Consider the following 26,942-nt stretch of genomic DNA (forward strand, 5'->3'; position numbering starts at 1 on the left):
GAGGGACTGGTGCACTTCACAAAATAGATGGCATCATGAGGGAGGGAAGATTATGTGGATATATTRAAGCAACATCTCAAGACATCAGTCAGGAAGTTAAAGCTTGGTCGTAAATGGGTCTTCCAAATGGACAATGACCCCAAGCATACCTCAAGTTGTGGCATAATGGCTTAAGGACAACAAAGTCGAGGTATTGGAATGGCCATCACAAAGCCCTGACCTCGATCCCATAGAAAATTTGTGAGCAAGGAGGCCTACAAACCTGACTCAGTTACACCAGCTCTGTCAGGAGGAATGGGCCAACTTGTGGGCCAACTCATCCAACTTGTTGTGGGAAGCTTGTGGAATGCTACCTGAAACGTTTGACCCAAGTTAAACAATTTAAAGGCAATGCTACCAAATAACTAATTGAGTGTATGTAAACTTCTGACCCACTGGGAATGTGATGAAAGAAATAAAAGCTGAAATAAATCATTCTCTCTGCTAATATTCTGACATTTCACATTCTTAAAATAAAGTGGTGATCCTAACTGACCTAACTCAGGGAATTTTTAATAGGATTAAATGTCAGGAATTGTGAGAAACTGAGTTTAAATGTATTTGGCTAAGGTGTATGTAAACTTCTGACTTCAACTGTACATATGTATAGAGTTGCTATAAAATGTGTACAATTGTTATAAAATGCTTCACTGTTTTGTAATGGAATGATTTCAATGACTTTAGTAGCAGTGAAACCATAGTCTACTCTTATGTGGTGAAGTCCATGTTGCTGTGTTAGTAAAATGCTCATCCATCTACCTGTTACCCAGTGTGATCATTCTAATGGTCTGCAACACAAGGGAGGAGTTGAGGATGAAACATTTGCCAATGCTTTCAAAGACCTGGCATCCCACCAAAGCAGATGAACCATGGTCTGGTCTCTCTGGTCTCTGCCCATGCATCTGTCACTGATTAGAGATCAAAGTGGGCCATTTGATGCTTGGCCCTGCTTTCATCCCTAGCTGGCTCACTGTGCTGTGCTCTTCCCTCACTTCACTACAAGTAACACCTTGAACAGTGACTGAGTGCTACCTTATGGTGGAGAGGTATGCAATTGTAGCTCTACACATGGGGTCCATATTGGATAGATGGTTTCGGGGGCACACCTGGAAGTGTTTTTGTTCTATTGAACTCTTGACAGGCTCGGTCCATCTTGGTCTGAGAGGCTTGTAGCTGAACAAGGTGGCACTTTTGTTTTCACCCCTCAGAATTTTTCCCCCCACCTTTATTTAAACAACCAGGTAGGCTAGTTGAGAACAACTGCGACCTGGCCAAGATAAAGCAAAGCTGTGCGACACATACAACAAGACAGAGTTACACATGGAATAAACAAACATACAGTCAATAACACAATAGAAAAAAAGTATATATACAGTGTGTGCAAATGAGGTAAGATAAGGGAGGTACTGGGATGCAAAGGAGCAAAAATAAATAACAGTATGGGGATGAGGTAGTTGGATGGGCTATGTACAGCTCGCAGTGATATGTGAGCTGCTCTGACAGCTGATGCTTAAAGTTAGTGAGGGAGATATGAGTCTCCAGCTTCAGGGATTTTTGCAATTCGTTCCAGTCATTGGCAGCAGAGAACTGGAAGGAAAGGCGGCCAAAGGAGGAATTGGCTTTGGGGGTGACCAGTGAAATATACATGCTGGAGCGCGTGCCAAGGGTGGGTGCTGCTATGGTGACCAGTGAGCTGAGATAAGGCGGGGCTTTACCTAGCAAAGACTTATTGATGTCCTGGAGCCAGTGGGTTTGGCAACGAATATGAAGCGAGGGCCAGCCAACGAGAGCATACAGGTCGCAGTGGTGGGTAGTATATGGGGCTTTGGTGACAAAACGAATGGCACTGTGATAGACTGCATCCAATTAGCTGAGTAGAGTGTTGGAGGCTATTTTGTAAATGACATCGCCGAAGTCAAGGATCGGTAAGATAGTCAGTTTTACAAGGGTATGTTTGGCAGCATGAGTGAAGGATGCTTTGTTGCGAAATAGGAAGCCGATTCTAGATTTAATTTTGGATTGGAGATGCTTAATGTGAGTCTGGAAGGAGAGTTTACAGTCTAACCAGACACCTAGGTATTTGTAGATGTCCACATATTCTAAGTCAGAACCGTCCAGAGTAGTGATGCTGGATGGGCGGGCAGGTGCTGGTAGCAATCGGTTGAAGAGCATGCATTTAGTTTTGCTTGTGTTTAAGAGCAGTTGGAGGCCACGGAAGGAGAGTTGTATGGCGTTGAAGCTCGTCTGGAGGATAGTTAACAGTGTCCAAAGAAGGGCCAGAAGTATAGAGGTTGGTATTGTCTGCGTAGAGGTGGATCAGAGAATCACCAGCAGCAAGAGCGACGTCGTTGAGGTATACAGAGAAAAGAGTCKGCCCGAGAATTGAACCCTGTTGCACCTCCAGAGACTGCCAGAGGTCTGGACAACAGGCCCTCCGATTTAATACTGAACTCTGTCAGAGAAGTAGTTGGTGAACCAGGCAAGGCAGTCATTTGAGAAACCAAGGATGTTGAGTCTGCCGATAAGAATGTGGTGATTGACAGAGTCAAAAGCCTTGGCCAGGTCGATGAATACAGCTGCACAGTATTGTCTCTTATCGATGGATATGATATCGTTTAGGACCTTGAGCGTGGCTGAGGTGCACCCATGACCAGCTCTGAAACCAGATTGCATAGCGGAGGTGGTGTGGTGGGATTCGAAATGTTCGATGATCTGTTTGTTAACTTGACTTTTGAAGACCTTAGAAAGACAGGGTAGGATAGATATAGGTCTGTAGCAGTTTGGGTCTAGAGTGTCCCCCCTTTGAAGAGGGGGATGACCGCGGCAGCTTTCCAATATTTGGGGATCTCAGACGATACGAAAGAGGTTGAACAGGCTGGTAATACGGGTTGCAACAATTTCGGCTGATCATTTTAGAAAGAGAGGGTCCAGATTGTCTAGCCCTGCTGATTTGTAGGGTTCCAGATTTTGCAGCTCTTTCAGAACATCAGCTATTTTGGTGAAGTAGAAATGGGGGAGGCTTGGGCAAGTTGCTGTGGGGGCTGCAGGGCTGTTGACCAGGTTAGGGCTGGCCAGGTGGAAAGCATGGCCAGCCGTAGAAAAATACTTATTGAAAATCTCAATTATGGTGGATTTATTGGTGGTAACAGTGTTTCCTAGCCTCAGTGCAGTGGACAGCTGGGAGGAGGTGCTCTTATTCTCCATGGACTTTACAGTGTCCCAGATGTCGAGGTCCTTCTAGAGGGGACCTTTTACAAGATTTAGCTAACCAGATCGCTGAGTCCCGCTTAAGTGACGCTGGTTTAAACATTTACTAGCTGCATTTAGTAGCTACAATTATTGTGCCAGCTTCAAACCGGTATCACAGTTATAAGCACTATCACAGTGTGAACCTGTAGTTTCACTGTACCTGTCTGTAATTATTGWATGTAATACATGGTTTTACTCCCACTTACTAAACAATGGGACAGTTTTTTTTTTCCATAGCCAAGTTAAAACCCCCAGTGTAGGAGTCTGTAAAGGTTTTGACTTGTAGGTGCCTTCAACTCCAGCACAGGTAGCTTCTCTAGCTAGTCAAATCTTCTGCATTATTAACACAATATCTGAAACTCATAGGGTCAACCTGAAGTGGATGACAGTTAACACCCATAATGATCATGCTCGTTGTCAACTCCAAATCTTGTGTTCTTTTAGGTAGGAAATACTGAACATATATTTTATGAAAGATGAAGTAAATCTATTGGGAAAGAATAACTGGATGTAACCAGTATGTTTTCTCGCCAGTAGCCACAGCTCAAGTTATTGGAGGCCTTTAAGGGTACCTTTTGATTAACTAAACAAATGATTTGCTCTGAGCTCAAATTTGCTCAGGTTTTAGTACTATCGGTAAAGCATTACCATTATGGGAATGAAAGGAGAGACCAAAACTAGTTGATAGAGAATAAACATCAGCCAAAATTGGCATATTGTTATTCCATGTTCATTGTTGTTATGGGAATTTGGATATCGTTATTGGATATATTTATGAGTCTAGAAATACATGTTCAAACAAAGCATTTGTTGACATAGAAATAGAATAGGTCTGTTGTATTGAGATGCAGAGTTAAAACTGAAACAAAGCATGTGTACTACTAGCTATACTGTATTTATCTACATTTCATGAATTCAACTTATTTCCTGTGCATCAAATAATGTAATGATAATTATGTGAGTCAAAGTGAAGAGGAGAGGGCACTCTGATCCAGAGCTGCCTGAGGTGGTTATTCACCAGTGTGTCAGCGTAGCCCAGTCAGTGCCAAGCTTAAAATGTAAATGCAGTGAGTGACTCAGTGTGCGTGTTTGTGTGTCAGGTTGCAGATGTCCCCAGAAGTAACCCTTACAGAGGCAGCATGCATCAGGGACACATTCACATCAAATTATGTGTGTTTGCCAAAACACACAGAGCAAGTCCATTAAATCTGCTTTTTTTGCAAGTATGACAGTTAACTACAAATTAACTTAAAGACGTGTTGACAGTTGTTATTTTCAAAAGTGAGTAAGGTGCCCTTAAGCAGACTGGTCCTACTTTAGCATATTTCTGTGTGCAAGCATGCATGTTTGACAGTAATTTAGTGGAAGTAGATGTAACTTAAGGTTGAATACATCACATCCCTGACTATAGAACTTTTGTGATTGTGTGTTGGTGACTGTTTCTCCATCTTCCATCTCTCCTTCTGCTTCTACAGGCCAGGAGCCCCCAGCACTCTGCCAGCCCCCCGCCCGGAATAGGGGAGCAGCTTGAGCACCTCTCGTTGGCCTCTCTGGAGTCTCTGGAGACCATGTCAGAGGGAGACGGTCTAGCCACCTTCACCCGTGGCTGCCAGGCACGGGCCAGCCTGCCGGTGGTCCGCTCTGCCAACCAGACCAGGGACAGATCATTAGGTAGGTACTATGGATCTCTCAGGGCTACGAGCTCTATGTTTCGCATGCTCTATGTCACACACGTCCTTGTACTCTGACACTTTATCTCTCTCCCAATCTTTTACGCTCTCACTCCTTGAGGTCTCACACGGTTTCTCTCTATCTCCTCATCTCTGTCTTTGTCTCTTTCTCTCTCTCTCTCCCCCCCGCCTCTCTCACTCTCTAATTTTGATGTTACAAAGTGTTTTCTCACCCCTCCCTCTTCAGGTGTGCTGTACCTGCAGTACGCAGAGGAAACCAAGCAGATCCGGATGCCCAATGAGATTACCAGCATAGACACAATCAGGGCTCTGTTTGTTAGTGCTTTCCCCCAGCAGCTCACCATAAAGATGCTGGAGTCTCCCAGTGTAGCTGTGTACATCAAAGATGAAACCAGGAACATGTACCACGAGCTAACTGATGTCAGGTGTGTTCATCTATCTACTGTACATTAGTGACTCTACCTTCTGTTGTGATCTATTTCTTCAGATGACATTTCCCCTCCAATGAGCATGTTATGTTGCAAGGCCCATACTGTTTTTGAATGGGCTTCAAGCTTATATCATAAAAAATGTATGAAAACGTACAGTACCAGTCAAAAGTTGACACACCTACTCATTCAAGGGGTTTTCTTTATTTTTACTATTTTCTACATTGTAGAATAATAGTGAAGACATCAAAACTATGAAATAACACATGAAATCGTTTAGTAACCAAAAAAGTGTTAAACAAATAAAAAATATATTTTAGATTCTTCAAAGTAGCCACCCTTTGCCTTGATGACAGCTTTGCCCATTCTTGGCATTCTCTCAATCAGCTTCATGAGGAATGCTTTTCCAACAGTCTTGAGGAAGTTCCTACATATGATGAGTACTTGTTGGCCACTTTTCCTTCACTCTGCTGTCCATCTCATCCCAAACCATCTCAATTGGGTTGAGGTCTGGTGATTGTGGAGACCAGGTCATCTGATGCAGCACTCCATCACTCTCCTTGATCAAATAGCCCTTACACAGCCTGGAGGTGAGTTTTGGGTCATTGTCCTATTGAAAACAAATGATAGTCCCACTAAGCACAAACCAGATGGGATGGCGTATCGCTGCAGAATGCTGTGGTAGCCATGCTGGTTAAGTGTGCCTTGAATTCTAAATAGATCACCAACAGTGTCACCAGCCAAGCACCATCACACCTCCTCCTCCATGCTTCACAGTGGGAACCACACATGCGGAGATCATCTGTTCTCCTACTCTGCATCTAACAAAGACACGGCGGTTGGAAACAAAAAGCTCAAATGTGGACTCATCAGACCAAAGGACAGATTTCCACCTGTCTAATGTCCATTGCTCGTGTTTCTTGGCCCAAGCAAGTCTCTTCATCTTATTGGTGTCCTTTAGTAATGGTGTCACGCCTGCTCCCGCTCTCCCTCTCTGGTACTCGAGGGCGCCAGGTTGCCTTTCATTACGCACACCTGTCACCATCATTACGCGCATCAGCGCTCATTGGACTCACCAGGACTCCTTCACGTTTTGATTGCCTTCCCTATATCTGTCTGCTTCTTCTGTTTCATTCCCGTGTCAGTATTATTGTCGTTTAAGTTTCCCCTGTCCAGACGCTGTCCGTATTCTGTTCCTGTCCGTTGTTTCATTAAATGTTCACTCCCAGTACCTGCTTCTCATCTCCAGCGTCAATCCTTACAAGTGGTTTCTTGCAGCAATTCGACTATGAAGGCCTGATTCACGCAGTCTCCTCTGAACAGTTGATGTTGAGATGTGTCTGTTACTTGAACTCTGAAGCATTCATTTGGGCTGCAATCTGAGGCTGGTAACTAATGAACTTGTCGTCTGCAGCAGAGGTAACTCTGGGTCTTCCTTTCCTGTGGTTTTCYTCATGAGAGCCAGTTTCATCACAATGCTTGATGTTTTTTCCGATTGCACTTGAAGAAACTTTCAAAGTTCTTTACATTTTCCGGAATGACTGACCTTGATGTCTTAAAGTAATGACCGTCATGTCTCTTTGCTTATTTGAGCTGTTCTTGTCATAATATGGACTTGGTCTTTTACCAAATAGGGCTTTCTTCTGTATACCAACCCTACCTTGTCACAACACAACTGATTGGCTCAAACACATTAAGAAGGAAAGAAATTCCACAAATTCACTTTTAACAAGGCACACCTGTTAATTGAAATGCATTCCAGGTGACTACCTCATGAAGCTGGTTGAGAGAATGCCAAGAGTGTGCAAAGCTGTCATCAAGGAAAAGGGTGGCTACGTTGAAGAATCTCAAATATATTTTGATTTGTTTAAAACTTTTTGGTTACTACATGATTCCATATGTGTTATTTTGTAGAAAATAAAGAAAAACCCTTGAATGTGTGTCCAAACTTTTGACTGGTACTGTGTATTTGTGGATTAATTTACTTCAACCTGACGCTTTTCATAAAGGTTTTTGATTGTGATTATTATTTWAAAAAATCATAATCGAAAACCTTCATGAAAAGCATCAGGTAAATTAATCCACGAATACGAATAKAATTTTACATATATCTTAAATGACCACTTTTTCAGGAATTTTATGATATAAGCTTGAAGCCCATTCAAAAACKGTTTAGGACTTGCAACAGGAAGTAGGCGTGACTTTCATAGGGTATAGTTAAACACTTGAAAGACACAAATTGGCACACTTTTACCTGACAAAGGAGGTTGGTACAGTATGATACTACCTAATGCTACGGTATGTTGTGTGGTTGGGTAAAAAAGGGATTGTCAAGCTTTGTGTGCTGTATGGTAGCACAAGTATCTATAACACTGCTGTTAAAACATCCATCTTTTGGTATAGATCTTCAAATTACAGGGGAAGCCTTGCAAGTAATTTAGTCTCTACTTCGGCATTTCAGCATTCTAAGCGTAATATGAATACTCCTCCACCTCCTGCTTTTTCAGTTTAGGCAGGGAGGCATTAAATGGGGTATTGTTGAGGCAACAAGAGAGGAGGCCCATGTCTGCTGATGACAGGGTGTCTGTCTTTACCACACCCTAATCTGCACAGACACTCCTCTACAGCAGTAGTTCCATGTATTTGATATATTTCAGAGCTAGCACACCTTATTCAACTTGTTAACTAACCATCAAGCCCTTGACTAGGTAAATCAGGTGAGCTAGTTCATGGCTACAACAAAATTGTGAAACGTTTGTGGGCCCCCCGAGGAGAGGTTTGAGAACCAATGCTCTACAGTAGACTGAGGAATATAGTGCCGTGAGGGCTAGCAATTATACAGTGGAGTGTAGTTCGCTGTTAGATGTCAACAACCTAGCCTAGTGGTTAGAGCGTTGGGCCAGTAACTGAAAGGTTGCTAGAACGAATCCCTGAACTGACAAGGTAAAAATCTGTCGTTCTGCACCTGAACAATGCAGTTAACCCACTGTTCCTAGGCCGTCATTGTAAATAAGAATTTGTTCTTAACTGACTTGCCTAGTTAAATAAAGGTTAAATAAAAAAACCTGTGTCTACAAAATGGAATAGGGGTCCACACAAGCAGTGTAAATTTGGACGTTTTTCTTTTTTCCAGAAATATTACATCTCGATGCTGTCTGAAGGTGTACCACAAAGACCCTGCACATGCCTTCAATCGCAGCAACGCAAGGCCTAACAATGCTGAGGGCAGGGTGAGTGAAGCCCAAATGATAACACAGCCAAGCACACAAACTCCCCTAAGTCCCCTAAATCCATCTGTCTAGTGCGCTACCTTTGACATCAAGGAAGCTTCCGGTCCTAAATCCCTAACCAGGGGCCCTTAGCTCATCATTCTGAGACACACACAGGGATAAAAGCAGCCTTGTGTATTCTTGATTGTAATAGAAGTAGGATCAGAAGCAGGGTTATTCTTCTCTGTTTGGGTATACCCTGCCAATCAAATAATTTTTAGTCACATGCGCCGAATACAACAGGTGAAATGGTTACTTATAACCAACAATGCAGTTTAAAAATGTGAATAAGAAATAAAAAGAACAAGTAATTAAAGAGCAGCAGTAAAATAACAATAGTGAGAATATATACAGGGGATACAGGAACAGAGTCAATGTGCAGGGTTAGTCGAGGTAATTGACATAATATGTACATGTAGGTAGAGTTATTAAAGTGACTATGCATAGATAATAACAGAGTAGCAGCGGCATATAAAAGAGGGGGTGTGGGGAAATGTAAATAGTCTGGCTAGCCATTTGATTAGATGTTCAGGAGTCTTATGGCTTGTTGCTGTGCGGTATTAGAGAGAACGGTCTATGACTAGGGTGGCTGGAGTCTTTGACAATTTTTAGGGCCTTTCTCTGACACCGGCTGGGTTAGCGGTCCAGGATTGCAGGTAGCTTGGCACCAGTGATGTACTGGGTCGTACGCACTACCCTCTGTAGTGCCTTGCGGTCAGAGGCCGAGTAGTTTCCATACCAGGCAGTGATGCAACCAGTCAGGATGCTCTCGGTTGTGCAACTGTAGAAACTTTTGAGGATCTGAGGACCCATGCCAAATCTTTTCAGTCTCCTGAGGGGGAATAGGTTTTGTTGTGCTCTCTTCACGACTATCTTGGTGTGCTTGGACCATGTTAGTTTGTTGGTGATGTGGACACCAAGGAACTTGAAGCTCTCAACCTGCTCCACTACAACCCTGTCGATGAGAATGGGGGCGTGCTCAGTCCTCCTTTTCCTGTAGTCCACAACCATCTCCTTTGTCTTGAACACGTTGAGGGAGAGGTTGTTGTCCTGGCACCACACGGCCAGGTCTCTGACCTCCTCCCTATAAGCTGTCTCGTCGTCGGTGATCAGGCCTACCACTGTTGTGTCATCTGCAAACTTAATGATGATAGTGTTGGAGTCGTGCCTATCCGTGCAGTCATGAATGAACAGGGAGTACAGGAGGGGACTGAGCACGCACCCCTGAGGGGCCCCTGTGTTGAGGATCAGCGTCGTGGATGTGTTGTTACCTACCCTTACCACCTGGGGGCAGCCCGTCAGGAAGTCCAGGATCCAGTTGTAGAGGGAGGTGTTCCGGGGTGTTCCGGGGTCCTTAGCTTAGTGATGAGCTTTGAGGGCGCTATGGTGTTGAACGCTGAGCTGTAGTCAATTAATAGCATTCTCACATAGGTGAGCCTTTTGACAGGGTGGGAAACGGCAGTGTGGAGTTCAATAGAGATTGCATCATCTGTGGATCTGTTAGRGCGGTATGCAAATTGGAGTGGGTCTAGGGTTTCTCGGATAATGGTGTTGATGTGAGCCATGACCAGCCTTTCAAAGCACTTCATGGCWACAGACGTGAGTGCTACGGGTCAGTAGTCATTTAGGCAGTTTACCTTAGTGTTCTTGGGCACAGGGACTATGGTGGTCTGCTTAAAACATGTTGGTATTACAGACTCTGACAGGGAGAGGTTGAACATTTAGTGAAGACACTTGCCAGTTGGTCAGCGCATGCTCGCAGTACACTTCCTGGTAATCCGTATGGCCTTGTGAATGTTGACCTGTTTAACGGTCTTACTCACAACTGCTGCAGAGAGCGTGATCACACGGTCGTCCGGAACAGCTGGTGCTCTCATGCGTGTTTCAGTGTTATTTGCCTTGAAACGAGCATAGAGGTAGTTTAGCTCGTCTGGTAAGCTCGTGTCACTGGGCAGCTCTCGGCTGTGCTTCCCTTTGTAGTCTGTAATGGTATGCAAGCCCTGCCATATCCGACGAGCGTCGGATCCGGTGTAGTACGATTCAATCTTAGTCCTGTATTGACGCTTTGCCTGTTTGATGGTTCCTCTCTCTGTAATTCCAACCCAATTTTCGGGCAACCCAAGAGGAAACACCGGCGTTACAGAGGCAAGAGAGGGTGGATCGGTCACCTCTTCCCTCCATTCTACTAGCTAATGTACAGTCACTTGATAATAAGATGTATCACCTCCAATCGTGGATTTGCTACCAACGGGGACACTTTTCAGAAATATGGCTCTCGGACAGGATAACCGCCATGGCTATCCAACTCGATGGCTTCTCCATTCACCGAGCGGACAGGACAGTGGAGTCGGGGAAATCGAGGGGGGGAGGGTTTTGCCTCATGACTCTGTACTCTTGCTTCCGGTTTACAAGCAGAAGCTGAAACAGGAAGTACCCATGATTCTCTCTGTTGAGAAATGGTCACCAGAATCAGAGTTTATGCTATAGGACTGCTTTGCTAGCGTTGATTGGAATATGTTTCGAGACTCCACCCATAACATTGATGAGCTAACCACCTCCGTCACCTGTTTCATTGGAAAATGCATCGGCGACGTTGTACCCACGGTGAGGGTTCGCTGCTTTCCCAATCAAAAGCCCTGGATTAACACCAAGGTTGGCACTAAACTAAAGAGCAGGGCTACCGCACACAGAGCTATCGTAGACAAACCTGATGCTACGGCCAAAGACAGGAATAAGTACAAGAAGGCCTGCTATGACCTCCGCAGAGTCATCAAATGAGCTAAAGGACAATATAGGAATAAGTTGGAATCATATTACACAGGCTCTGATGCCTGCCGCAAGAAGCAGGGGCTACAGTCCGTTATGGATTACAAGGGAAGACCCAACCGTTATCTGCCCAACGATGCCTCTCTACTAGACGAACTCAATGTATTTTATGCACGCTTTGACAACAACATTGAGCCTCATGCCACAATGACTTCCGCCCTGTAGCACTCACTTCTGTAATCATGAAGTGCTTTGTGAGGCTGGTTATGGCACACATTAACTCACCCATCCCAGCCACCCTAGACCCACTCCAATTTGCATACCGCCCCAACAGATCCATAGACAACGCAATCTCAATTGCTCTCCACACTGCCCTCACCCACCTAGATAAAATGAATGCCTATGTGAGAATGCTGTTCATTGACTACAGCTCAGCGTTCAACACTATTGTTCCCTCCAAGCTCATCACCAAGCTTTGGACTCAGGGTCTGAACACCTCCCTCTGCAACTGGATCCTGGACTTCCTGACGGACCGACCACAGGTGGTAAGGGTAGGCAACATCACTTACACCACGGTGACCCTTAACACAGGGGCCCCACAGAGGTGTGTCCTTAGTCCCCTCCTGTACTCCCTGTTCACCCATGACTGTATTTTCACGCACGACTCCAACACCATTATCAAGTTCGCTGACGACACGACGGGGGTAGGCCTGATCACTGGCGATGATGAGTCAGCCTACAGAGAGGAGGTCAGTGACCTGGCAGTGTGGTGCCAGAGCAACAACCTCTCCCTCAACGTCAGCAAGACCAAGGAGCTGATCGTGGACTACAAGAAACGGGGGGAAAGCACGCCCCCGTCCACATCGACGGGGCGGCAGTGGAGCAGGTAGACCAAGTGCTCCTTGGTAGACCAAGTGCTCCTCAAGTGCCTCAGTTTCCAAATCACTGAAGACCTAAAATGTTCCAAACACACATGCACAGTTGTAAAGAAGGCGCAACAGTGCCTTTTCCCCCCTCAGGAGGTTGAAAAAGTTTGGCATGGGCCCTCAAATCTACAGCTATACCACTAAGAGCATATTGACTGGCTGCGTCACTGCTTGGTATGGCAAACGCTCCGCTCTCGATCACATGGCGCTACAGAGGGCGTTGTGGATAGCCCAGTAGATCACTGGGGCCGAGCTCTCTGCCATCCAGGTCCTATATATCAGGCGGTGTGAAAAGAATAGCAAACAAAACAGCTACACGGACTGAGTTTACCTTGTATCTTTATTTACCTTTTATTTCAATAGTCGCTATGCACACTCACAGGGCCCTGCACACTCACACACACTGTCACTCCAACACACACACTAACTCCATCATTTGGTCACTGACACATAATATTCACGTACATTCATACTGACTACACACCTGCACACCCACTCACATGCAAGCTGCTGCTTTTTAAATATTTAATGTATATAGTGTGCTTGCTTGCTTACTTTATTGTGTATTTCATAAATCCTATTCTTTATTATGTGTTTTCTATTAATACGTTGTTATTGATTATTGCATTGTTGCGTTTTGAGTTTGCAAGAAAGGCATTTCACTGAACTTGTGCATGTGACATTGAAACTTGAAGAATATCATACAAAATTATTGCCTGATGATCTTCTGAACTTTCCAATACCTTTCTTATGCATTCAAACCATACTTCCTTCAGATTGAAATACAGTCAAAAATACTGTCAGACTGATTTGTAATAGACTTTCATAGGTAATCAACGGCCAACTAGCTAACTTTTGTTGTACATGGTGGGGTCGCAAATTAAATTTTATATCAAAATAGGGTCGCGGGCCAAAAAAGTATGTTTTCAGGAACTCTTCTGTCAGTCAGTATACTATGACCCTGATAGTATGAACAACTCTCATCTCGTAACTGTCTTTTTTCCAATAATCACATTAGCCATGTCATCCCACTAGGCAAAAACTGTGGTTTCCACGTTATTTCAACAACAACATTTTATGTGATGACTTTGATTCAATGTGGAAAACTGATTGGATTTGCAAAAAGCCATCAACATAAAGGAATGTAGTCTTTTTTTTTTTACCCAACGTTTAACCTTAATCCTTGATTTCATGTTGAATTCACATTAGTTGACAGCTCCAAAAAATTTAAATAAAAAATAGATGTTGAAATTACGTCTGTTCACAGTGGCACTAATGCCACTAATGTACTACTGACTATGTTGATCCTTTCAAGGCAAGCTCCCATTCTGGATTAAAATGACAAGTATTTACTGTAGAATTTTCTGAACGTCTATTACAGTTACAATCTGTCTCCGAAATAGTTACGCTAGGATATTATTGACCATCACGGAGTTAGTTCATGTCATATAGAAATAAAACCAGAGGAAAGTAATACTCCACTGTAGCCTTCAAAGTATTCATACCCCTTGACTTATTCCACATTTTGTTGTGTTACAGCCTGAATTCAAAATGGATTAAATATATATTTTTAGCCTCCATCTATACACAATACCCCATAATGACAAATTGAAAACATGTTTTTAGAAATGTTTGCAAATGAATAGAAAATGGAATACAGAAATATCCAATTTACATAAGTATTCACACCCCTGAGTCAATACATGTTAGAATCACCTTTGGCAGCAATTACAGCTGTGAGTCTTTCTGGGTAAGTCTCTAAGAGCTTTGTACAGCTGGATTGTCAATATTTGCACATTATTCTTAAATTATTAAATCTCTGTCAAGTTTGTTGATCATTGCAAGACAGCCATTTTCAAATCTTGCCATAGATTTTCAAGCAGACTTAAGTCAAAATTGTAACTAGGCCAGTCAAAACAGTCAATGTCGTCTTGGTAAGCAACTCCAGTGTATACTTGGCCTTGTGTTTTAGGTTATTGTCCTGTTGAAAGGTGAATTTGTCTCCCAGTGTCTGTTGGAAAGCAGACTGAACCAGGTTCTCCTCTAGGATTTTGCCTGTGCTTAGCTCTATTCCGTTTCTTTTTATAAAAAAATTCCATAGTCCTTGCCGATCACAAGCATACCCTTAACATGATGTAGCCACCACCATGCTTGTAAATATGACGAGTGGTACTCTTTGTTGGATTTGCCCTGTGTTTGAAAAATGCACTGCTTGACTGAGGAACCTTACATATTACTGTATTTGTAGGGTACAGAGATGTAGTCATTCAAAAATCATGTTAAACACCATTATTAAACACAGAGCGAGTCCATGCAATTTATTACGTGACTTGTTAAGCACATTTTTACTCCTGAACTTATTTAGGCTTGCCATAACAAATGGGTTTAAATCTTATTGACTCAAAACATTTAAGCCTTTCATTTTTTTTCTTCCACTTTGACATTCTGGTCATTGTGTGTAGGCCAGTGACACACAATCTCAATTTAATCCATTTTAAATGTAATCTGTAACACAACAAAATGTGGAAAACGTCAAGTGGTGTGAATACTTTCTGAAGGCTCTACCCTACCAAGCAAAGAGCAGTAACTGCTCATAGAGTGAAAATKAGAAATTACTTCTAAGTTTTTTTTWTTTTTATTGTCCAGCCAAATGAATTGTAGGCAGATCGTTGGAGATGTGGTTGTTTTACTATGTTATTTTTTTTATTAATATTGACCCTGACCTCTGATATGACCTGTGACCCTAGACTTCAGTTACTGCCTTCTTGCTTGGTACACCCACTGGAATACGCTTCCATGACAACATTTTGTTTTAACACAAACTTGTTTTCATATTTATTTGTATGTGGTTGTCAGTGTCATATAGTTTGTTACTTGTATCAGCAAAGGACAATAAATAATGCCAAGGTAAACCGTAGACACTGGAGCCCAAAGATCAGTGAAACCAAGGTAAAAGGCAGTAACTGATGTGAGTGATGGCAGTTACTGCCTTTTTCCTTGGTTTCAATGGAATTTTCTGCACTTACTGCAAACATGACCCCCCCTCCCCAATGTTCTCCATAACACAACACAATGGAGGCAGTATATTTTGTCCACATGATAAAGCATGTATTTAATGTATAAAATAATAACACTTTTTGACCAAATGTGCATCGACTGCTCTTTTGCTTAGTAGGGCAGAGCTGTGTCTTAACAAACTGTTGAAAGTTATTTGATATTGTCTCTTGTTGTTTTGGATAGTGGACGTCTGCACAAGTGGAGGCTCCTCAGAGGGGGAAGGGAAGGACCATCCTCCTCAGTGATTTTATTTTATTTAGTGAAACATAAAAGTTATCCTTTTTAGATTAAACTATACTAAATATATTGACATGTCACCAAATCTTTGATTAAAACATAGTGCTTTGCAATGAAGCACTCTAGGGTAGTCCCATGGTGTAGCCGGAGGACAGCTAGCTTCCGTCCTCCTCTGGGTACATTGGTTTTCACCTGCTTCCATAGACTTACACAGTAATTATGACAGGTTGGAGGACGTCCTCCAATCAGAGCTTTTGCAGCATGAACTGCGACATGTCCACCAATCAAAGGTTTAGAGAATGCATCTAGTACTAAAAGCATAAGCTACAGCTAGCTAGCGCTGCATAAAATGTGGTGAGTATTTGAAACAGAGAGAATGACAATAGTTGAATACTTTTGACAAAATTAATTTCTACAAAAATGAAGGAGAAGCAAGAGAGCTATATTTAGTCATTTTTATTTACTTTCTCTTTTACTTACTTAGCTAGCTAGTTAAGCCTACTGAAACACCCAGCTCAAACGGAGAGGGATGCTATGTTATCTAGCTGGCTATGACTATCCAACACTGGAACTCTTCCAAGTCTAGGCAAGCTTTTGGTCTTACTAATTTATTGCCACCGCTGGTGTAGCTGCTAAACTGCTTACTGACTTACTGTACTGCATGATTGTAGCGGGTTTGCTAACACATTAGTTCTATTTGCTATGTTGACTATGACAACTTTAGCTAATATGTTGACAACGATGTAGGCTGTGTGTAGTGGTTATGATATGGTATGGCTTGGAAAGGTTTTTTCACCTGGTCACAGACAGCTGTTGTGTTGTGCATTGAAGTCCACAAGCGAAGGGAAAAGGTGAGAGGAGGAGAGCGAGTAGATGCCTGAAGGAATACAACGTGGCTGCTAAGAACGTGAACTGTGTTTACTTGTGATCAGGTGTGTATTCATTCCACCGATTCTGTTGAAAAATGTTTCTCACACGGAACCAAACGGGGATAAACATACCTGAATTTGTCTAATAGAAACTATTTTACAACTGTTGGACCAATGATTATACCCCTAGATCCACTAGATGTAGGCAAGAATATGCAAGGCGGTATTGAATTTGACTATCATGTAGTAGCCTAAATCTATCGATGTTACATTGAACTGGGTGAATAGAATATGAATGACAGTCATCCAATATGCTGTAATAGAAATAAGGCCACTCTCATAAAAAGTAAAAAATGTCCTCCCTCATCTTAAACGGCTCTGACCGCCACTGGTCTGCACCATATTGACATAGTGCAGGGGTAGGCAAACCTGGTCCTGGAGTGCTGCAGGCACTTCATGTTTTTTATTTAACCAACCTGGAAGGACAGGTGTGTTGAATTTAGGCAATCACTGAACTGATCAATTAGCTCAGTTGGTCAGGTAGGCTCCTGAGTGGCCCAGGGATTGGGAGTAGGGTTGCAAAATTCCAGGAACTTTCAATAAATTCCCTGGTTTTCCCTCCTGATTCTGGGAATCCTCCAACCAGGATTTCTGGAAAACAAGGCACTTCGTTGAAAGTTCCAAGAATTTTGCAACCCTAATTGGGAGGCATGTAACCCTGCTGGGAAAGAGCTCAAATTCCTTTGGTGGGTGTTGTTCTCAGCACGTTGTGTTGTGGTCTGAGGAGAAGTTGTGCCTAGTGATCAGAGGCCTTGTTGCTCGGGAAAGTAGAGTTCTGTTAGGTTGACGGATGGACGTACTGTGTACAACCTTGTGTTGCAACACCGAAGGAAGTGACCGACCATCCTGGACATTCTTTATTCTCAGATCCACTTGATTTAACTCACACCTCACAAGATCAGACTATATATATATTTTTTTAAAGTGTCACATACACCTGATGGGGGCAGTGAAATGTATTGTTTTACAGGGTCAGCCATAGTAGTAAGCCGCCACTGGATTAATTGCCTTGCTCGGGTATTCGAACCAGCAACCTTTTGGTTACTGGCCCAACACTGTAACCGCTAGGCTACCTGCTGCCCAATAATGCATGTGATGTCTGTGTGATGTCTGTGGTAGTACAGAAAGAAAAAATGTGCTCTCTAGAACCTGAAAGGGTTATTCGGTTGTCCCCATAGGAAAACCCTTTGAAGAACCCCTTTAGGCTCCTTGTAAAACACTTTTGGTTTCAGGTAGAACCTTTTTGAGTCCCATGTAGCACCCTTTCCACAGAGGGTTTTACATGGAACCCAAAAGGATTCTACCTGGAACCAAAAAGGGTTATCCTGTGTGGACAGCCGCGTAACTATTTTGGAACCTTTTTTAGGCACAGAGACATTTAGGCTTGTGGATGAAAGATGATAACACTTTTACCCTGGTCTGGAATGCATGTCGGCATGAAAATGTGTTTTTGTTTAAGTTGTTTAAGTTTATTACTGTACCCACTGGTGGTCAGCCCAGCATGTTTTTCCATAGATGGAATAGCCCCATGTGTTTTAGGGTGTTTCTGACCAGATACGATTGATAATGCCATATTCTCAAAATATTTCCTGTTTGAGGCACTCCTGTTGTTTTTGCACAGGTTGAGAAAAGGTGAAATGGGGGAAAACAAGAAGAATATTTTCATTGTAGCAGGCCTATGTTAAATGTGTCTGCTTTGTTGTAGAAATATTTGGGTATCAATGTTATGTGCAAAAGATCATGAAGGGAATTTTGCTAGAATTATGCACAAACGAGTGTAAAATACAACAAACATATTAGATGACTTGTGTATGAACGAGCTGCTCTCTTATTTTCATAAAACAATACAACCGGTTTTCACTTTATTCCCAGTCGTTRTGAATAAGGTCACCTGTTTGACTCTAGGGTTATTCTAGAATATTCCAAATGCAGTTGTATCTGTTATGACAAGCCACCTTATGAAAGGTGAAAAGATAATCCCTATGAAAAAGCAGAACGCAAAGTTAGCCAACACCCCTCTTGCATCATGCAACGGTTCTATAACTTTCTGATCACTGTTCAAATCTGCTGAACTGCTGAAGGTAAAGCATGCACGAGGACTAGGAAGAGTGTGAGTACCATGAGTATATTCTTGAGTCTATAGTCAACTATTACTGGCTAATGTAATTTTGCTTAGATTAGCTCCAGTTCAGTGATTGGCATGTTTACACATCAACTGACAATGCTTGATTAATGGACTTTTCACGGGAATCGTGTCAAGAGTCCATTTTACGTGATTGTATGATCTGAACAAGTTGTCTTCAGATTGTTGTTGTGAAAAGACTCTGAAATTAATACAGACAAAGATGCAGATCAGGGAGAATTATGTGTCAATGGTAATGTTGGGAGTTACTCATACTGCGTATTGAACTAGTCCTGCACGCACAGCATACACAACAAACGCTCTGTTTCTTCACTCTGCACAGTGACACATGACTGTGCAACAACGACATGTCTAAACAGAGTGTTGTTTACCTGTGGTACAATTCCACCTTTGTGGATGTGGTTTTCCTCTTTTTCTCCCACACTGTGTTTGGCCTTTGTCAAAACAGATGCACATTCTGTCTACGATTTGTCATTTTGAAAGCAACATTTGATCCATAGATTAATTTTTGGGGGGACAGACATACCGTTAACCTAATGACTGCGAGTCTCTCTGCATAGCACATCAAGTCTCTTTCCATTGACTTTGATGATCTTTTCTCTGATTTTCCTCCTGTCTACAGATACCAAGGGAGATACTGTATGGAAGTCATAGCCCTGTGCACACTTTACAATCCACCTGCAGTCCTGTCCACTCCATACAGGGGTCCATGTCTCCCCCCACGGTCCGCTCCATGCCCTCCTCTCCCTCCAGGATCCCCTACGGCCCCAGAGCTGGGGGAGGGGTGCCAGGCAGTGCCACCCTCCCCAGGGCCGGTATGTCCAGTGGGCCCCCCAGCAGGTCCGTCACACCCTCCCCCAGTGCCATCCTGGAGAGAAGAGACGTCAAACCTGACGAGGACCTGAGCAGTACAAGTATGGCGCTGGTGCGTGCCGACGGGTTGTATGTCAACGTCACTGACCCCTACGCTGTCCAGGAGGGCCGGCTGAGTATCGCCTCCTCCCAGGGGGGCGGCCACACGGGAGACATGGTCGACATAGGTGGTGGTAGCCTCCACCGAGCCTTGGTCAAGTCCACAGCCTCCTATACAGAGAACCCGGAGCAGCAGCACTCCCTCTACAGGCAGAAGTCTCGGAGGTACGGGGAAAGCCAGGGGCCACTCGGCACCAAAACCCCGCCCCCTTCCCCTCACAGATTGAACGACAACCATGGCCCTGTGGCCTCAGAGAGGGGCTCTCCTATTCGCCGGTCTCTGCGGAAGGAGAGTAATGGTAATACAGTGGAGGTGGTGACCAGGACCAGGGGTAGTGTGTCCTCTGTGTCCTCCTCTCCTGTGTTCGTGGAGCTCCCCCCAGGGCACTATGGGGACAGGCTGTTTCAGGGACACCTCACCCCCAATGACCCCCAGACCAGGTGAGACTCAGACATAGAATTACTCATTCTATAACTATGTTGATACTCAGGTAACAGAGGGCTCATTTTATTTGTTTAGTCAGGATAGTCCACTCAGTAACGACTGCCTCTGTTTTCCAGGGAGTCCTGGGTGACTAACTACCACGTCAACTTTGGGTTTTTGATAAAGCACGTTAGAAATACAATGCGTTGTTGTTATTATTATTATGTATTATAGGTAACTGCCAAAATAATGGAATATCTTGAGTAAATGAGGGATACAAAGTATATTGAAAGCAGGTGCTTCCACACAGGTGTGGTTCCTGAGTTAATTATTATTATTTTTTTTTTTACCTTTATTTTACTAGGCAAGTCAGTTAAGAACAAATTCTTATTTTCAATGATGGCCTAGGAACAGTGGGTTAACTGCCTGTTCAGGGGCAGAACGACAGATTTGTACCTTGTCAGCTCGGGGATTCGATCTCGCAACCTTTCGGTTACTAGTCCAACGCTCTAACCACTAGGCTACGCTGCCGCCCCAATTAAGCAATTAACATTCCATCATGCTTAGGGTTATGTATAGAAAATCCTGGGCAGGCCATTATTTTGGTTACCATGGCTATGCCCCCATAGAATGACAATGCCCCCATCCACAGCACAGGAGTGGTCACTGAATGGTTTGATGAGCATGAAAACGATGTAAACCATATGAGAGATTCGGGAGCGRCACCTGAGACAGCGTTTTCCACAACCATCAACAACATTTCTTGTGAATTTCTTGTGAAAGAATGGAGTTGCATCCCCCCAATAGATTTCTTGACACTTGTAGAATCTGTGCCAAGCTGTTCTGGCTCATGCCAAGCTGTTCTGGCTCGTGGTGGCCAACGCCCTATTAAGACACTTTATGTTGGTGTTTACTTTATTTTGGCAGTTACCTGTACATTGCACAGTATTGTTTTTGGCTGAACATGTATTGCGTTTTGCAGTGAGCGAATGAAGGCCATGGAACAACAGATTGCCAGTCTGGCTGGCCTTGTTCAGCATGCACTTGCTATTGGGCCAGCTGAGATCGATAGGAGGACTGCTTCTCCTTTCCATGTCAACAACAGTGCAGGTGCTGTTATTACACAACTATTAGTGTTACAAAGTCAAATCAGGATTTGTTTTTGTGGTTTCATGCATGGATAATTAAAGTTATTTTGAATCTGCCCTATTTTAATTTCGCATTACAGTAACTCATAGTTGTCTCACTGATCTGATGTGTAGGAGTGTCACCAGTTCCTGCATCCAGAACCCCTGCCCTCCTTGCAGATGGCTTCAATGCTCTAGACCCTCAGGCCCCTTCCCCTGACTCCACCCTGCAGGTCACACTGACCACGGTCAGGAGGAACGTCACTGACCTCCGACAGCAGCTTCACCAACTCCGACAGCTACAGGTACTTAAGTCACCTGCACATTACATTCATCCATTATCAGAATTGTTTAAAGATGCACTATGCAGAAATCGCTCCGCCCTTTCCTGGTTGCAAAAATTCTAATAGTTCGCCTAATTTCAGTTTGTCACAAAACAAGCAAGTATAGTGTAGAGAATCATTGTACCATCTAAACCACTGTGAAATATATTTTCCATAACCAAATATATAGTATTTTCAGCTGTTTGAAGCTGGTGTACAAAACCGAAAGTCAAAGATGCAAAAACGAAACTTAAGAACGGGAAGCCGCTTCTTGGACTTGCTTTCAATGAGAATGACACTTCTATATATAACACACATTTCTATGTGAATTTGTTTGGGTCGCCCAAAAAGTTTCCTATTGCAGCTTTAAGTGATACCTCTTGTCATCCAAGAACCATAAGTGAAAACACAAACGTAAAAGACAGATGTACAATATTCACAATAGTGGTATCTGAGAGAATCTGCATATATCTAGATCCAATATATACAGTATACCTTGATATGGTGTGTGTTCATATTTTGTACTCCGTTATATTCCTCCATCACGTATAGTGCATCTCATTCATTGGGTGAGTGTTGTAATGCCACTGTGTATGGTCCATTACTAGATGCAGAACCAGGACAGTGTGAAGCGGATGCTAAAGAGAGCAGAGGAGGAGCTAGCTGAGGTGATGTCTGAGACCCTACAGAGACAACAGCAGGAGACCGAGCCTGGCCAGAGACAGAGGACCACGGTGGACGAGGAGAGACACAAGTACCAGGCCATGGAGGAGAGAGTGCTGGCCCAGCTCAGGTAAGGGTTTGGAACCCCACACACTGACTGACAGGATATGTAATTTATTGAAGGCATTGACTTTGTTGAGCCCACCTTACTTTTACACAGCTATTGTTAATAACAAGAGTACAGATTATATCCTATGGCAACAAAAAGAGAAATCATCTACTTCCTACAATAAACAGTGATCAGACGATAGTAATACGTAATTGCTCCAGATGCCCTATTCGTTTTTTTTATCTGGCTAAACTGCTGAAGCTAACATTGCAACAGAAGATCATGCTCACAATGTGAAATAAATAGTTGCAGCTAAAGTGGGATTAGTTAATCTACTCTGATTATGTAATCAGAACAGATTCCAGTGAATCAGAGCACAGTCTATCTATGTGGTACGTACACTAACTCAGCTATGGAATGAGTCATTGGTATTCAACCAAAAATGGTTAGTAATGTTGCACAATGTTTAAATGAGTGCTAATGAGGTTGTTAAATGTGTGATCTGGGGGGACTGTGGTACTGACGGTGATGGGAGAGATTAGTAATGGAGTCAAAGCCAATGTCTTACTTTACTAATGTCATATCACTGGGCCAAATTCATCTTGGGGACTGGGGGGGTTAGACAGTACTGTATGTGTTAAACACCTGTGTTACTGTATGTAGCTGTTATGTAATCTTGAGAGCACCATTTGGGTGGGAAAACGGATATTGGGAAACAGCTATTTCTCACACTTTTTCACGCTTAACATACACTATATATTCAAAAGTATGTGGACACACCTTCAAATTAGTGGATTCGGCTATGTCAGCCACACCCGTTGCTGACAGGTATACAGTTGAGCACACAGCCATGCAATCTCCATAGACAAACATTGGCAGTAGAATGGCCTTACTGAAGAGCTCAGACTTTCAACTTGGCACCGTCGTGGGATGTCACTTTTCCAACAAGTCAGTTCGTCAAATTTATGCCCTGCTCTAAGTGCTGATATTGTGAAGTGGAAATGTCTGGGAGCAACAACGGCTCAGCCGTGAAGTGGTAGGCCACACAAGCTCACAGAACCGCCAAGTGTTGCAATACTCACTACCGAGTTCCAAACTGCCTCTGGAAGCAACGTCAGCACAAGAACTGTTCGTCTGGAATTTAATGAAATGGGTTTCCATGGCCGAGCAGCCGCACGCACACAAGCCTAAGGTCACCATGCGCAATGCCAAGCGCCGGCTATAGTGGTGTAAAGCTTGCTGCCATTCAACTCTGGAGCAGTGGAAACGCTTTCTCTGGAGTGATGAATCACGCTTCACCATCTGGCAGTCTGAAGGACATGCCCCAATGCATAGTGCCAACTGTAAAGTTTGGTGTAGGAGGAATAATGGTCTGTCGCTGTTTTTCATGGTTCTTGCTAGGCCACTTAGTTCCAGTGAAGGGAAAACTTAAAGCTACAGCATACAATGACATTCTAGACTATTATGTGCTTCCAACTTTGTGGCAACAGTTTGGGGAAGGCCCTTTCCTGTTTCAGCATGACAATGCCCCCGTGCACAAAGCGAGGTCCATACAGAAATGGTTTGTCGAGATCGGTGTGGAAGAACTTGACTGGCCTGCACAGAGCCTTGACCTCAACCCCCTCGAACATGTTTGAGATGAATTGGAACGACGACTGCGAACCAGGCCTAATTGCCCAACCTCCCTAATGCTCTTGTGGCTGAATGGAAGCAAGTTGCCAGCAGCAATGTTCCAACATTTGGTGGAAAGCCTTCCCAGAAGAGTGGAGGCTGTTATAGCAGCAAAAGGGGGACCAACTTCATATTAATGCCTATTATTTTGCAATGACGTTCAACAAGCAGTTGTCCAAATACTTTTGGTCATTTAGTGTAGACGTTTTTTTATTTTTTATTTAATCTTTATTTAACTAGGCAAGTCAGTTAAGAACAAATTCATATTTATAATGACAGCCTAGGAACAGTGGCTTAACTGCCTTGTTCAGGGGCAGAACAACCGTTTTTTTTATTTTTTTTATTTACCAGCTCAGGGTATCGATCTAGCAACCTTTTGGTTATTGGCCCAACGTTCTAACCACTAGGCCGCCCCCGGTTGGGTTGTTTAGCAACAAAACCGATGTGTGCGCAACCCTTGGGGCAAAACAGACAGGGTTGGCTTAGAATCAAAGGATCGTTATCAACATGTAAACTATATTTCCTCTCCAAATTTATGACGTTGTCAGGCAACCCAACTATAGTTTTTATGGATATTGAGGCCTTTCTAGGTCCAGACATGCATGTACTTTCTTTGTGACTTTGGATTAAACATAGTCACTTCAAAGAGTCCAACCTTTGGTCCCTTTATATTCGTCGTAACCATTTAATAAGGAAATTAATTGACTAATACTTTTAGATTGGTCATTGTCATTGTTCTGCATCTGGCCATCAAACACCTGTTTTGAGTGTTATTTTATGTGGAGTACTTTGATAGCAGCAGCTGACAGAGACTGCTCGTCAGACTGTTGTCAACAAACAGCTTCTGACTGAGCACGTCAAACAGGTTTCTTATCTGTCAGCAACAGTGTGTCTAAGTTTGAAATCCCTCCTGACATAACATCAGTGCTTGCTTAGAATTGGGTAGAAGGTTAATGGGAAGCTTATGTTTTGTCTATAACTACGGAAGCTCTGAAGCCCATGGCAAATAAATAAAATAAAATGTAGACTCTTAGAATTATTTTGTTTGAAAGACTTAGTCGTTCAGATGAGATACTAAGTAGTTTAAACAAGGTATTAAGTCGTTTGAACAACTTAATTGTTATTTTGTCTAATTAGGCATAATTTTTGTTATGCAGCTTGTCAGACTGTGTAATGGTTGCTGCAGCCATTAGTTCACTGATTCCATCCATTTATATGATTATTCATTGACAGCTCTTTGATAGCCTAAAGCAGGGCTGCTTTTAATGCCAGAGTATATAAGTGGGCGAGTGGGCGAGTGGGCGAGAAAGGGCGAGAAAGTAATTCAAGCAGATTTAAAAATAAAAATGTTGTTGGCCTTCTCTCCTGCTCCAAATTCACTTTGGTACTGCTTAGCCACAAGCTCTGGGCATGTTCTGCCTAGCATTTTTTTGTTTAATTAGGCCTATCAGGTTGTAATTATTTAGCCTACCCCACCCACAGTAGCCAATATCTATACTGAACAAAAATATAAAAACAACATGCAACAATTTCAAAGATTTTGCTGAGTTACAGTTCATATAAGGAAATCAATGAATTTAAATAAACTCATTAGGCCCTAATCTATAGATTTCACATGACTGGGAATACCGATATGCATGTTTGTCACTGAAAGATTAGTGGAATCTGTGTGGATAGCTGGACAGGTAGGATGACTGACTGTGAAGGTGAACAGGTGGTCACAGGTCAAGTGACCGAGGAATGGATGAGACTGAGGCAGGAATCACTTTAACCATAAAGTGGTATATTTACTGGGTCGTCTGTCCTGCATAACAAAGGAAACAGAATAACATGTTATAACATGTATCCAATCAAATTGATAATCACAAAGATCAAATCATGGCATGCATTAACATAATTAGGTAATTTCAGCAATTCAGTTTAATAAGAAGTCAATAGGAATCATCCTTGAGTCATTTAGGCTTGTAACTATTCATCATAATCATGAGAAGAATAATACAAATAATTCAATCAGTGGTCGGTTATTCAATCTATAATCCCCATTAGTTTGATATCAGAATTGATCAGGTCAGCAAACAATGACGTTTCATATTTCACCCTTTCAAGTTTGTCTTCATATGTACATGTCATTTCATTACATATTAACCATATCRATGGTATAATTGGCCTGTGATGATCTGTAGGGCTGTGATCATTGACCATTTACATCACACAATAGGTTTGAAGCGTGCGCTCCAAGCCGCCCCCCGTGGTAATAACTACACTGCTCAAAAAAATAAAGGGAACACTTAAACAACACAATGTAACTCCAAGTCAATCACACTTCTGTGAAATCAAACTGTCCACTTAGGAAACAACACTGATTGACAATAAATTTCACATGCTGTTGTGCAAATGGAATAGACAACAGGTGGAAATTATAGGCAATTAGCAAGACACCCCCAATAAAGGAGTGGTTCTGCAGGTGGTGACCACAGACCACTTCTCAGTTCCTATGCTTCCTGGCTGATGTTTTGGTCACTTTTGAATGCTGGCGGTGCTTTCACTCTAGTGGTAGCATGAGACGGAGTCTACAACCCACACAAGTGGCTCAGGTAGTGCAGCTCATCCAGGATGGCACATCAATGCGAGCTGTGGCAAGAAGGTTTGCTGTGTCTGTCAGCGTAGTGTCCAGAGCATGGAGGCGCTACCAGGAGACAGGCCAGTACATCAGGAGACGTGGAGGAGGCCGTAGGAGGGCAACAACCCAGGAGCAGGACCGCTACCTCCGCCTTTGTGCAAGGAGGAGCAGGAGGAGCACTGCCAGAGCCCTGCAAAATGACCTCCAGCAGGCCACAAATGTGCATGTGTCTGCTCAAACGGTCAGAAACAGACTCCATGAGGGTGGTATGAGGGCCCGACGTCCACAGGTGGGGGTTG

At 43.2% G+C, this 26,942-nt stretch overlaps 1 protein-coding gene across 1 annotated transcript in view; it reads left to right on the forward strand.

Moving 5' to 3' along the window:
* Nucleotides 1-26,942, forward strand: part of si:ch211-207d6.2 (sickle tail protein homolog) — an 85,396-nt gene that overhangs the window by 26,792 nt on the left and 31,662 nt on the right. The window contains exons 3-9 of the mRNA XM_070436563.1: nt 4,764-4,959; nt 5,206-5,404; nt 8,541-8,637; nt 19,357-20,147; nt 21,113-21,240; nt 21,393-21,562; nt 22,189-22,373. Of these exons, the coding sequence (XP_070292664.1) occupies nt 4,764-4,959; nt 5,206-5,404; nt 8,541-8,637; nt 19,357-20,147; nt 21,113-21,240; nt 21,393-21,562; nt 22,189-22,373 (1,766 nt within the window). The remainder of the gene's footprint in view (nt 1-4,763; nt 4,960-5,205; nt 5,405-8,540; nt 8,638-19,356; nt 20,148-21,112; nt 21,241-21,392; nt 21,563-22,188; nt 22,374-26,942) is intronic.

Source organism: Salvelinus sp. IW2-2015, linkage group LG32 (assembly GCF_002910315.2).
Source record: "Salvelinus sp. IW2-2015 linkage group LG32, ASM291031v2, whole genome shotgun sequence".
NCBI classification, from domain to species: Eukaryota; Metazoa; Chordata; class Actinopteri; order Salmoniformes; family Salmonidae; genus Salvelinus; species Salvelinus sp. IW2-2015.